The sequence below is a fragment of the Epinephelus lanceolatus genome, chromosome 11, assembly GCF_041903045.1.
Source record: "Epinephelus lanceolatus isolate andai-2023 chromosome 11, ASM4190304v1, whole genome shotgun sequence".
Taxonomy (NCBI): domain Eukaryota; kingdom Metazoa; phylum Chordata; class Actinopteri; order Perciformes; family Serranidae; genus Epinephelus; species Epinephelus lanceolatus.
The window spans coordinates 45,993,993-46,006,787 of record NC_135744.1 but is presented as its reverse complement, the minus strand read 5'-3'; the positions used below and the strand labels follow the sequence as shown (position 1 = coordinate 46,006,787).

Below are 12,795 nucleotides of genomic sequence, written 5' to 3'. Positions count from 1 at the left end.
TTAGTGACATCCAGAATGGCCGAGTTAGCAAGATGCAGTAATAGAATACGAGAGAGAGAGAGAGAGAGAGAGAGAGAGAAGGAGAGAAGGTGCCCGGTGTATTATAGGGGGTCCTCCGGCAGACTAGGCCTAAGTCAGCCTAAATAGGGGCTGGTACAGGGCAAGCCTGAGCCAGCCCTAACTATAAGCTTTATCAAAGAGGAAAGTCTTAAGTCTAGTCTTAAATGTGGAGACGGTGTCTGCCTCCCGGACCGTAACAGGAAGATGATTCCACAGGAGAGGAGCCTGATAGCTGAAGGCTCTGGCTCCTGATCTGCTTTTGGAGACTTTAGGGACCACGAGTAACCCTGCGTTCTCAGAGCGCAGTGTTCTGGTGGGATAATATGGCACTATGAGCTCTCTAAGATATGACGGAGCTTGACCATTTAGAGCTTTATAAGTTAACAGTAGGATTTTAAATTCAATTCTGGATTTTACAGGGAGCCAGTGCAGAGAAGCTAAAACAGGAGAAATATGATCTTGTTTCTTAGTTCCTGTTAGTACACGTGCTGCTGCATTCTGAATTAGCTGGAGAGTTTTTAAAGACTTACTAGAGCTACCTGATAATAGAGAGTTACAGTAATCCAGCCTAGAGGTAACAAAAGTGTGGACCAGTTTTTCTGCATCTTTTTGGGTCAGGATAGGCCTAATTTTCACAATATTACGCAGATGAAAAAATGCAGTCTGTGAGGTTTGTTTTAAATGAGAATTAAAAGACATACACACAGCAACATGTAGATATTTGTGTGTGTGTGCGTGTGTGTGTGTGTAGGGGGGGTGTTGGTGCAGGGAGGGGGGCAGTGGATGAGTGTAGGGTTGAAGGGGGCGGGACCTGTGAACAAGGGGGCAGTGGGGGCAGGAGGGTGTAGGGTTGAAGGGGCGGGGCTTGTCCGCAGCCTCGTCCGTCCGTCACCTCCAAAAATAACCTGCAGTCCGATACCAGCTCTCTCTCTCTCTTTATGTCTCTGTTTATCTCTATGTCGATCCTCTGTCTGTGCTCTGTTACTGACACCCCGCCTCTTTCTCTCTCTCTCTGGATGAGCAGCCAGTCGGTGTTGATCGTCCAGACGATCTGGAGCACTGTGGGACCTGAACCTCCTGAACTGGCTCTTACAGATCAAAGACCCGAAGAGCTCTGGGTAAGATTTACTTTACTGAAAACTGTGGACTGTCCCTTTAAACAGGGACCTGGACTTGGACTCTAGACTAACTCTGGACCTGGACCTGGACCTGGACCTGGATTCTAGACTGACTCTAGACCTGGATCTGTACTCTGGTAAAATTTATTCTGACTGGAAATTGTAGACTGTCCCTTTAAACAGGGATCCTGGTCCTGGTCTCAGACCACAGACAGAGACTCTAACAGGTTTAAAATCATCTGATTTATTTGTTTTTATTTTTTTTTATTCTCAGTTTGTTTTGTTTCTTCATTGATGCTGAAATTTTATTTGTTTCTTTATTTGTTTGTTTGTTTTAGATGTTTTTTTAAACTGTTTCAATCGTCTGATGTTGCAAGTTATTGATGAAAGTTTGAATCAGCTGATCAGTTCACGCTTCTCTGTGACTGGCTGCTTCAAACTTTATTTTACTCTGTTGTTTGTCCGACGATGAAAACTGTTATATGGAGATAAATGCCCCGATCATGTGATCAGTCATGTGAACAATAACTGCAGTAACATTCTGTCATTTTTCAGACAAACAGAAACTTTAAACCATGAACAACAGACTGGACCAAAGAGGAGGAGGAGGTGGAGCAGCAGCAGCAGGAGGAGGAGGAGGAGGAGGAGAGAGGGAGTTCTTCCTCAGCACTCACCGCTGCCCTGAAGTCGACCTGCTGCCACATCACAGCTGTCAGACACAGATTCCTCCACCATGTTCAGTAGTTCCTGCAGAGACAAGCCGTGATGTCACCTGTCGAGGTCAGTCTGAGGAAAATTACCTGGACATCTCCTCCACCTGCCACTCTAAAGAAGAGGAGGAAGAAGAAAAGGAGGTAAAGGTGGAGGAGGATGAAGAAGGGAGCGTCAGCGACTGGTCGGAGGAAGACCTCTCCCTCCACTTCTCTCCGTCTGTCATCCTCCCGTCAGACGAGGAAGAGTCCAATCCAGAAAGCGGCTTCGAGTGTATTGACGTCACCATGGAAACACAGGTGAGCTTCATCGTCAACTACCTGGTAACATTTGGGGCATCTGTGAGTTGTTCACTCACCGCAAGTTTGGCAGTTCAATTCCCGTATCTTCCCGTCTGCACGACTGTGAAATACTGAACGTCACACTGCTCCTGATGGCTGAGTCAATAACCCCAACGTCGGCCACCAGAGTGCGAATGTGACTCGACTTTAAGTGGTTGAAAGACAAGAGCAGCGCCACACGAGCACAGCTCGACTGATCATCCCATCATATTAATCATTTTCTGTGTTTTCACCTGTCGTCCAGGTAAAAGGTTCAGAGGGGGAGGGGCAAAAAATGGTCCCAAAACGATTGATTCAACTGAAGAAGAAAAACAACAACGCTGAAAACAACACTGAGAAACTGCAGGTATGACTACTTCCTGTTCACCTGTCCGAATCTGTCTGTCTGCCTGTCTGTCCGTTTACCTGTCTACCTGTTCAGGTGATACTGAAGGACGGACCTGCTGAAGGGGGAGGAGCTTACAGTGAGGTGTCAGCCAATGAACTGCTCTGTCCTACCATCCATCGCTGCCCTGACCTGTTGCTACGGCAACACAGTATGCCCGCCTCCCTCCACACGCACTCGACCACCAGCAGTGACGTTGAAAGCTACAGGGTCTACAGGGGCCTGGTGGGAGGGGCCAGTCCAGGTAATGACCCCTGTAATACACCTGTCTACAACCAGAACCAGTTTTTTTTTGGGGGGGGGGGGGCAGCAGGGGCTGCAAGAGTCAGAGGGGCAACGCAGAACACGGAACTAAATCATCTCAACAGGTTGCCGGTCAGACCACTTAAAGAGGCGCACCCACTGGATCATGCAAAATACACCACACAAGGAGGAAAAGGGCACGAGTTTTCTAGAATATATATATATAGTGTTTCCTATACATAATCTAAATTTGCCCCACCATAGTCTCCAAAAATCGGCCAAATATAAAATGCCTCTGGTAAATGAATGTCACTCTGTAGCGCACCCACTGGAGGCCTTCTGAGAACTCTTTGGCTCCCCCTCCCTCCCCCTCACCCTCCCCGGCCTCACCCCAGACGTCGCTCTGCTAACGTGAGCTTGAGTTGATAGAACAGAACGCATTTCTAAATGGAATACTGAAGGCCAAAACACACCGGCGGCGTACGACGTGCGTCAAAACAGCCGCCCCCATTATTTTCTATTTACAAACCCGCACCGCCGGCGGCTCGACGTGTGCCGACGTGCCGGTGTGTTTTGGCCTTTAGGAATACTGACATCTACTTTGTGAGGCATTCTTGAAAACACTGGGAAAACATCAGTAGAGAATTGTGTGGCTGTATTTAAGACAACTCTGAGCATGCACAGCAACACACAGCACCACTGAAGTAAGCTCTTTTTCTTTCTTATTTGGCTCATGGTAGTTACATGTCACATCATGTTGATGGAGCAATGTGAAATACGATCTGGAGTTTTCATGGGTACTTTATTTTGAAAATCAACTGTTTGACTCATTTGGTCTGTGCAAATTGACGTGCTGTCGCGCGGCATCCATCAAAAATAAACCCGTTGTGTATTTGTAGTGGAGCAGAGCACCGAGCCACTTCTAGGCCACGGCTGGTGGAGCAGCTTACATTGACTTGAATGGCCACTACTAGCTCCGGCACCCGCGCCTCGGCTGGATCACGCAGGCCATGGATCCAGTGGGTTGCCATAAATGGGCCTGTCCCAGAGGCATTCAATTACCAGAGGACTTCTGAAATCTTCTTTTCGAAGCCACATAAAATGAAATGCTCTGACTCAGGGTGCCATACTTGCAAATCGTGAGGGAGGGAGGGAGGAAAGCAATGATTTGTGTCTGTTTGTGTGTAATTAATTTGAGTCTTACCTTTTGTTTTCTTTTGGTATTGCGTATTTTGTATTGTTTTGCATATCTGTAACTGTGTTTGAGTGAGAGAGTTTTAAAAGAATATTTTGTCTGCACATGATTTCAGACAAAAAATAGACCTCCATCAGTACGTCAGTCATTTTTCTTTTGATTAGTGAAATGTTTAACCACTTATCCTTAGCTGTACTTTAAGTGTCACCCTTCACCATAACATACCACTAGTGTTTTTATCAGTAAAAATAGAACATATTTCACACATAAAAAGCACAAAGATGTTGAAATCTAGGCATATTTTGCCATCATAACTTTGCTCTCAGAATTCACCAGATTGATGCCTTTAAATCAAATATATACAAAATTTTCTCCCGGGGGATATATATATACTGTATATGTATGTATGTTATTGTTCAGACTTAGATATTTGACCCTATTTCAATCAATCAATCAATCAATCAATCAACCAACCAACCAATCAATCAATCAATCAATTTTATTTATAAAGCCCAATATCACAAATCACAATTTGCCTCACAGGGCTTTACAGCATACGACATCCCTCTGTCCTTATGACCCTCACAGCTGATCAGGAAAAACTCCCCAAAAAAACCCTTTAACGGGGAAAAAAAAAACGGTAGAAACCTCAGGAAGAGCAACTGAGGAGACGTGCAATAGATGTCTATGTGATACTTGTATGTGCCCCTGTATCAAAAGGACTAGCCCTAGCTTGGCCCCCCCATTAAAACTGTCCTAGAACCGCTACTGTCTATTTGTCATCTGAGAAGTATCGACCAATCACGTCTGAAGATTGATCGAAATTCAATCACTGAACCTGTGGGCTTCGTCTGACGGTGGTTTCACTTTTTTATTTTTGTCTTCATTCGCACGTAGAAATCTATGATTACCCACAGGGAGCGCCCAGAAAAGGAAGTCTGGGCACTGAAATATCTGCCTTGGTCGCTAAACACTCATCATTGTTAGACTGATAGACAATGCTCCTTTCCTCACCTGAACCTGTCATAGTACCCCTCACCTGTACCTGTCGTAATGCCCCGTCCCTCACCTGTACCTCTCATAATGCCCTGCCCAAACCCTGTACCTTTAAAGAAAAGATGACTCCTGCAGTCACTTTTACTCTGCTTTATTTATTTGTCAACATTTCGGTCAAGCATGGACCTTCATCAGGACATCCTGTTCGTTCAGTCAAGCATGGACCTTCATCAGGATCCTGTCCTGATGAAGGTCCATGCTTGACCGAAATGTTGACGAATGAATAAAGCAGAGTAAAAGTGACTGCAGGAGTCATCTTTTCTTTAAAAGTACAAGTCCAAGGGGATCAACTCCCAGCACCACAAAAACACCAGTGAGAATGTGCATGTTAATTGGACTTTGAAGACTTTACCTGGGATCCCCAACCCTGTACCTGTCATAATAACCTGCCCCTCACCTGTATCTCTCACAACGCCCTGCCCCTCACCTGTATCTTTGGTAACGTCCCGCCCCTCACCTGTACTTGTCATAATACCCCTTACCTGTACCTGGCATAACACCCCTCATGTGTACCTCTCATAATGCCCTGGCCCTCACCTGTACCTGTCATAACACCCCTCATCTGCACCTGGCATAACGCTCCTCACCTGTACCTGCAATAACTCCCCTCACCTGCACCTGGCATAACGCTCCTCACCTGTACCTGCAATAACTCCCCTCACCTGCACCTGGCACAATGCTCCTCACCTGTACCTGTAATAACTCCCCTCACCTGTACCTGTCATAACACTCCTCACCTGCACCTGCCATAACACCCCCCACCTGTACCTGTAATATCTCCCCTTACCTGCACCTGTCATAATGCCCCTCACCTGCACCTGTAATATCTCCCCTCACCTGTACCTGTCATAACACTCCTCACCTGCACCTGTCATAACATCCCCCAACTGTACCTGTAATAACTCCCCTCACCTGCACCTGTAATAACACTCCTCACCTGCACCTGTCATAACACCCCCCACCTGTACCTGTAATAACTCCCCTCACCTGCACCTGGCATAATGCCCCTCACCTGTACCTGTAATATCTCCCCTCACCTGTACTTGTCATAACACTCCTCACCTGTACCTGTCATAACATCCCCCAACTGTACCTGTAATAACTCCCCTCACCTGCACCTGTCATAACACTCCTCATCTGCACCTGTCATAACACCCCCCACCTGTACCTGTAATAACTCCCCTCACCTGCACCTGGCATAATGCCCCTCACCTGTACCTGTAATAACTCCCCTCACCTGCACCTGGCATAATGCCCCTCACCTGCACCTGTAATATCTCCCCTCCCCTGTACCTGTCATAACACTCCTCACCTGCACCTGTCATAACATCCCCCACCTGTACCTGTAATAACTCCCCTCACCTGCACCTGTAATAACAGTCCTCACCTGCACCTGTCATAACACCCCCCACCTGTACCTGTAATAACTCCCCTCACCTGCACCTGGCATAATGCCCCTCACCTGTACCTGTAATATCTCCCCTAACCTGTACTTGTCATAACACTCCTCACCTGCACCTGTCATAACATCCCCCAACTGTACCTGTAATAACTCCCCTCACCTGCACCTGTCATAACACTCCTCACCTGCACCTGTCATAACACCCCCCACCTGTACCTGTAATAACTCCCCTCACCTGTACTTGTCATAACTCCCCCCACCTGCACCTGGTATAATGCCCCTCACCTGTACCTGTCTTAACACTCCTCACCTGCACCTGTCATAACACCCCCCACCTGTACCTGTAATAACTCTCCTCACCTGTACCTGTCATAACACTCCTCACCTGCACCTGTCATAACACCCCCCCACCTGTACCTGTAATAACTCCCCTCACCTGCACCTGTCATAATACCCCTCCCCTGCACCTGTCATAACACCCCCCACCTGTACCTGTAATAACTCCCCTCACCTGTACTTGTCATAACACCCCCCCACCTGTACCTGTAATAACTCCCCTCACCTGTACTTGTCATAACTCCCCCCACCTGTACCTGTTAAAACTCCCCTCACGCGTACCTTTCATAACACCCCTCATCTGTATCTGTCATAACATCCCTCATCTGTGCTTGTCATGGTACCCCTCACTTGTACCTGTCATAACACCCCTCACCTGTGCCTGTCATAACGCCCCGCCCCTCACCTGTACCTCTCATAATGCCCTGCCCCGACCCTGTACCTGTCATAATGACCTGCCCCTCACCTGTACCTGTCATAATGCTCCTCACCTGTACCTGTCATAATGTCCCTCACTTGTACCTATCATAACATCCCCCTCCTGTACCTGTCATAACATCCCTCACCTGTGCAACTCAAAACATCCCTCACCTGTGAATCTCATAACACCCCGCCCCTCAACCTGCACCTGTCATAACATCCCTCTCCTGTACTTGTCATAACATCCCTCACCTGTACTTGTCATAACATCCCTCTCCCGTACCTGTCATAACATCCCTCACCTGTGCATCTCAAAACATCCCTCACCTGTGCATCTCATAACACCCTGCCCCTCACCTGTACCTGTCATAATGCCCCTCTTCTGTACCTGTCATAACGCCCCTCACCTGTACCTGTCATAACGCCCCACCCCTCACCTGATCCTGTCGTAATGCCCCCCAACTGTACCTGACATAACGCCTCTTACCTGTACCTGGCATAACACCCCTCATCTGTACCTGTCATTACACCCCTCACCTGTACCTGTCATAACATCTATCTCTCTCACCTGTAGTTACAGGTGTCCACAGCTGTTATGTTAGTCAGGATCTATTACCTGCAGCTGCTTCACAATCAAAGCTTTATTAACAAGGAAAGACTTGTGAAGCAGCTGAATAAAGTTTTTTAATTAAAACTTTGTGACATTTTTGATCAGCTTGTTTTGAATCTGACAGACTCAAACGATTGACACACCTGGCTCAGGTGAACTTCCTGTGGGCAGTCTGAAGTCGTGATCAGGTGTATTTCTGGCTTTCAGGATTTGCTGTCGGAGATGTTGGAATGTCGCCGAGGCAGCGACTGCAGAAGTCATTCTCTTTGGATGAAACCAAAACAAAAATGGCATCCTCCATCATTAAGAGCGTTCTGTCAAAGAAGATGCAGGTGGAGCAAAAGACCTGGAAAACCTCCGACCTGCAGAAGAAACCTGAGATGGGCCTCCATCAGCAGGGGAGGGAGGGGGGAGGAGGAGGCGTGTCTAAAGCTCCAGTTCACATGATCAGAGATGTGAGGAGTTTACTTAAAAACACCTACAGCCTGTCATTCTCCACAACAACAACACATGACAATAACAACCAGACATCAAGTTTCAAGTTGATCACTCAGCAGGACAGCCCCCCCCCCACCTACCAGCAGGCGGTGGGGGTCAAAGATTCACTGAATGCCCGAGGACATGTCACCAAGGTTACTGCAGCTCTCAGCCAATCACAGGACAGGGATCAGAGCAACAGACTCAGTCAACAAAGACGCGGCAGCGAGCCAATGATAAGAGAGGCGGATGATGTCACCTGGCCTGTCAGCAGCGACCAATCAGGGAGAACCGGAGGTGTGAGTCACCAGGCTGGGACCTCCCTCCCCCCCTCAGTGTTTGTCCCACCCCCACCTCCCTCCTCCCTCAGACACCCCCAGGGGACCAAGCCTCCACCCTCCACCCAGGATCAGGATCTGGTCCTGGGGTTAGTGTCTCAGTCTGCCCCAAAAACCTCGCACCAAATCCTACACCCATGTTTCTACACCCCCTCCGCCCTGCCGGTTTCCCCCCCCACCCTGCAGCCCCCCTCTGCCCTGCCAGTCTTCCCCCCCACCCTGCAGCCTTTCTCTGCCCTGCCGGTCTTTGCCCCCACCCTGCAGCCCCACCCGGAGAGAGTGAGCTTCATCCGGACCGAGCTGCGGGCGGTTCCTCCGCTTCGCCTACTGAAGAGGTCTGAGGAGAACTGGTTGACTGGGAGCACTTCCGACCACCTGGACGCCTTCATCAGGACCAGGACTGCAAGAGACCATGACAACAACAGCAACACAGTGACACCTGCATCACAGGAGCAACATGAGCAACACAAGCAACATGAGCAACAGCAACCTCAACAGCAACTTCAGCAGCAGCAGTTTCTGTGCAGCCTTCAGGGTTTCTTACCTGCACAGGTGGGCAGTGACTTCCTCATCGAAATCCCAGGTGCTGTTGCAGCACCTAGGGCCCTCCTCAGTAGCCCCGCCCCCCATGGTGGTCCCGCCCCCATACACATGATGCTAGAACCGAAAAGTGGGCAGTACTTCTACGTGGATGCGCCCCCACCACCTCAGAGGAAAATGCTGCTGGATCCAGAAACTGGTCAGTACATCCAGGTGTTCCTACCTGCAGCCAGATCCGCCCCCAACACCGGCGTGTTCCCAGTGCACTGCGCAAACTCCACCCCCACTGTGACGCAAGTTTCACCCGCCATGGTAAACCCCTCCCCCACCATCCTGTCAGTGATGCAGTTCCAGCCGACGGTTGCCATCTCCTCTCTGTACGCACCACCCTGCCTCCCATCCACACTGCACCGACCATCAGTGAACTTCTCCCATACAGCACCGTGATGACATCATCATCTCCATGCAGATCAAACTTCCTGTTTTCAGAGTTCAGTAAAAATCACGATATCATTAACAAACTGTAAATCATAAACAAACAACAACAAATAAACATGATTGTTGAACTGAGTCTGCGCAATATCACTTTCAGTGTGATTATTAATTATCGATTATTGATAATCGATAATTGGTTACAGATGTATCTGTCGTCATGACATCATTTCACCTCAGACTGTTTTTGGGTTGTTGTTTGATTTTATTTTTGGAAGTTGATGACCTGAAACCAAAAACACACAAAGAAGAGATAAATTCATTTATTTTATTTTTGCATTGTGAAACAATATGGAATAATCACATCGTTAAAAAATGAAAACAATCACACAAAAACAATATTATATTATACAATAATACAAAATTAATATAGCTTAAACTTTAAGAACCAGAAACACAAATACAAACAACAATATGACATCATACGATTATTTATTTATTGATTTATTTACGTTCATGATTTTTATTAATAAATCAAAAAATAATGTGCTGTCAGTTCGGTGTGCTGCAGGGCTCCATACTAAGAACCAGTTTATTTTCAGTACTGGAAATTTTACTGTTTGGAAAACACTACACGTGTCTCTGTTACAGTGACAGAAAATAGTTTTAATATTTAATATTTCCTGTTTTTTGTTTCTTTATTCAACAGAAATGTTTGATCAAGTTTAAACTTTTGATCTCATGTTTTAATCTTTTGATCTCGTTTTTTTAACTTTTGATCTCATGTTGAAACGTTTGATCTCATGTTTTTAACTTTTGATCTCATGTTTTTTTTAACTTTTGATCTCATGTTGAAATGTTTGATCTCATGTTTTTAACGTTTGATCTCGTGTTTTTTTAACTTTTGATCTCATGTTGAAACATTTGATCTCATGTTTTTAACTTTTGATCTCATGTTTTTTTTAACTTTTGATCTCATGTTGAAATGTTTGATCTCATGTTTTTAACTTTTGATCTGATATTTTTTAACTTTTGATCTCATGTTTTAAACTTTTGATGTTATGTTTTTAACTTTTGATCTCATGTTTAAACTTCATGAAAATGATTTGATAATTCAGGTTTATTCTGTCTTCACCTCTGAGACGACACAAATACATAGGGTTGTTTTTCTTTCACTTTGATCGTCATTTTCACGAAAAGTTTTCAGGTTGTGAAAAGTTTAAAAAAACAAACATGTAGTTTAATATTAAAAAAATGTCATGTTGATGAAGAAAGGTTTGTTTTGTCACTTTTTGCTTAGTTTTGTTTTTACGGTCACACTATTAAAAATATTTTTTATTTTTTGATGTTATAAATAAACATAAATGAAAACTAAGAATTTGTTTTGTTTGTTTTTGTTTTGTTTTGTGTATCCTTCCTGCTTATGGTGTAAATATACTGAGGTATCCATGGCAACAGACACCATCGTGAGGAAAAGTACAAACAATAAAAAATGTTATGATGAAACAGCTGTGAAATTAAGATTATAAAGTCCATTCAGTTTTAATTGGACATCGTGTACTCATTGAGCAATGACATCACACTGAGGTGCAGTTCTGATTGGCTCATTGACCGAGGCAGTTTGTTGACTTTAGAATGAGACTGAAACTGATCGTCATGTTTCATGTTCTCTAGTCTCGCCACCAGACAGTCAGAGATCTCCGCCTTCTGATAGTCTGGGGACACCCCTTTCTATAGTGTGATTAACACACTGGCGAAAATGCCTCTTGCATTTTTGAAAAGGACACGCCTTCTCGGAAATGTGCGCTCCCCCTTTTCTCGTCCGCAAGGAAACAAACACACAGAGAGCTTGAAAATTGATGCCGAGAGATTAAACTGTGTTTTATCAAACGTGTGCTCATCTGTGAAGAAAATATTTTTTCCAGCGGATGTCTTAGTTATAACTTGATTGAGCTAACTGGAGTAGTTTCATGTCGTATCCGACAACGGGAGGCTTTTAACAGATGACGTCCTGATGTTAGCTTTGCTGCTGCTGTTAGCTGTCCCTGTCAGCTGCAGCCACTGCTGCTTTCTAGACATCGTGATTTCCCAAGACTGAATAAATACCACACATAGCAACACAAAACTGCTTTGCTAGCTCAATCATGTTGTAACTAAGATACCCGCTGGAAAAGATTTTTTTTTCACGGACCGTTTAATGAGTTATTACCTATTACAGACATCGCTAACGGCTAACAGAGCTAACAGCTAACGGTTAGCCCAGCTAAACGTTCAATCATTGTGTTTATAGACTTTACAAACATCAGATTAGTCTAAACGGTGATATAGTGATGTGAAAAATGTGATATATATACATATATATATATATATATATATATATATATATATATAGCTAAAAGCTCTGCTGGTTTTCTACCCGGAAGCATTTGTAAACAACAAGGCGATTCCCTCTATAGTCCTGCCAGACGGATGAATCATGGCCTTGTAAAAGATTATGTTTGTTTCTTTTAGTTGGCGAGAATGTGTCGCCGCAAACGCGACAAACATCAACTAACTCTGACAGCGTTTTCTGCGAGCGCAACTTGAGCCATTTTGTACCGCTACACATGTTTCTAGTCGGACTATGTTTACGAGCACAAGCACAAGAGTTCAGCGAACCACCAAAGGACCGCCCTGCAGATTTACCATTGGTTCTGCAACGTAGGGAGTTTTTTTAAACTCTGAAATTGTATCCGCCCATATAAACACAAAATCAGGGAGAAAGTCATCAGTCTTTAGTTAAGCAAAGCGTCTAAAGACTGACTTGTGAGTCTACATGTTGTCAGTCTGATTCATTCATTCATTTATGTCTGACCACAGTTGGAAGGTAACTGACCTGAGTACTCAAGTAACTTCACACAAGTTCAAATTCAAGATACTTTTACTTTAGTATTTCCATTTCCTGCTCCACTATCTGTCCAGTAAAACCAATGCATCTCCAGATGTTGGATGTTTGTGATAAACTGAAGAATGAAGTGTTCCTTAATGTGTTGGATGTTTGTGATAAACTGAAGGATGAAGTGTTCCTTTATCTGTGGATGTTTGTGGTAAATTGAAGGATGAAGTCTTCCTTTATGTGTTGGATGTTTGTG

The 12,795-nt window shown here is 45.3% G+C and overlaps 2 protein-coding genes across 4 annotated transcripts in view; one reads left to right on the top strand and one right to left on the bottom strand.

Annotated features, from left to right (window-relative positions):
* Positions 1-573: 573 nt before the first annotated feature.
* Positions 574-11,039, top strand: LOC117261613 (uncharacterized). Of its 2 annotated transcripts, XM_033634000.2 has the most exons (5): positions 574-1,178; positions 1,734-2,188; positions 2,475-2,576; positions 2,652-2,859; positions 8,085-11,039. In XM_033634000.2, exons 2-5 carry the CDS (start codon positions 1,754-1,756, stop codon positions 9,677-9,679), a joined length of 2,340 nt encoding a protein of 779 aa, XP_033489891.2. In that variant the 5' UTR covers positions 574-1,178; positions 1,734-1,753; the 3' UTR covers positions 9,680-11,039. The 2 variants fall into 2 exon arrangements, with proteins under 2 accessions (XP_033489891.2, XP_078028885.1); XM_078172759.1 differs by lacking the exon at positions 2,475-2,576.
* Positions 9,820-12,795, bottom strand: part of slc23a1 (solute carrier family 23 member 1) — a 72,618-nt gene continuing 69,642 nt past the window's right edge. For both annotated transcript variants that reach the window (XM_078172760.1, XM_078172761.1), the window contains one exon: positions 9,820-9,950. In XM_078172760.1, coding sequence (XP_078028886.1) covers positions 9,930-9,950 — 21 coding nt within the window. In that variant the 3' untranslated portion in view covers positions 9,820-9,929. The remainder of the gene's footprint in view (positions 9,951-12,795) is intronic.

Bases quoted from the DNA above. Each gene is read 5' to 3' on its own strand.
- LOC117261613 (XM_033634000.2), top strand. From the start codon at position 1,754: ATGAACAACAGACTGGACCAAAGAGGAGGAGGAGGTGGAGCAGCAGCA. The intron at 2,577-2,651 runs GTATGACTACTT...CTACCTGTTCAG, and splicing joins ACAACACTGAGAAACTGCAG to GTGATACTGAAGGACGGACC. The intron at 2,860-8,084 runs GTAATGACCCCT...TCTGGCTTTCAG, and splicing joins GGTGGGAGGGGCCAGTCCAG to GATTTGCTGTCGGAGATGTT.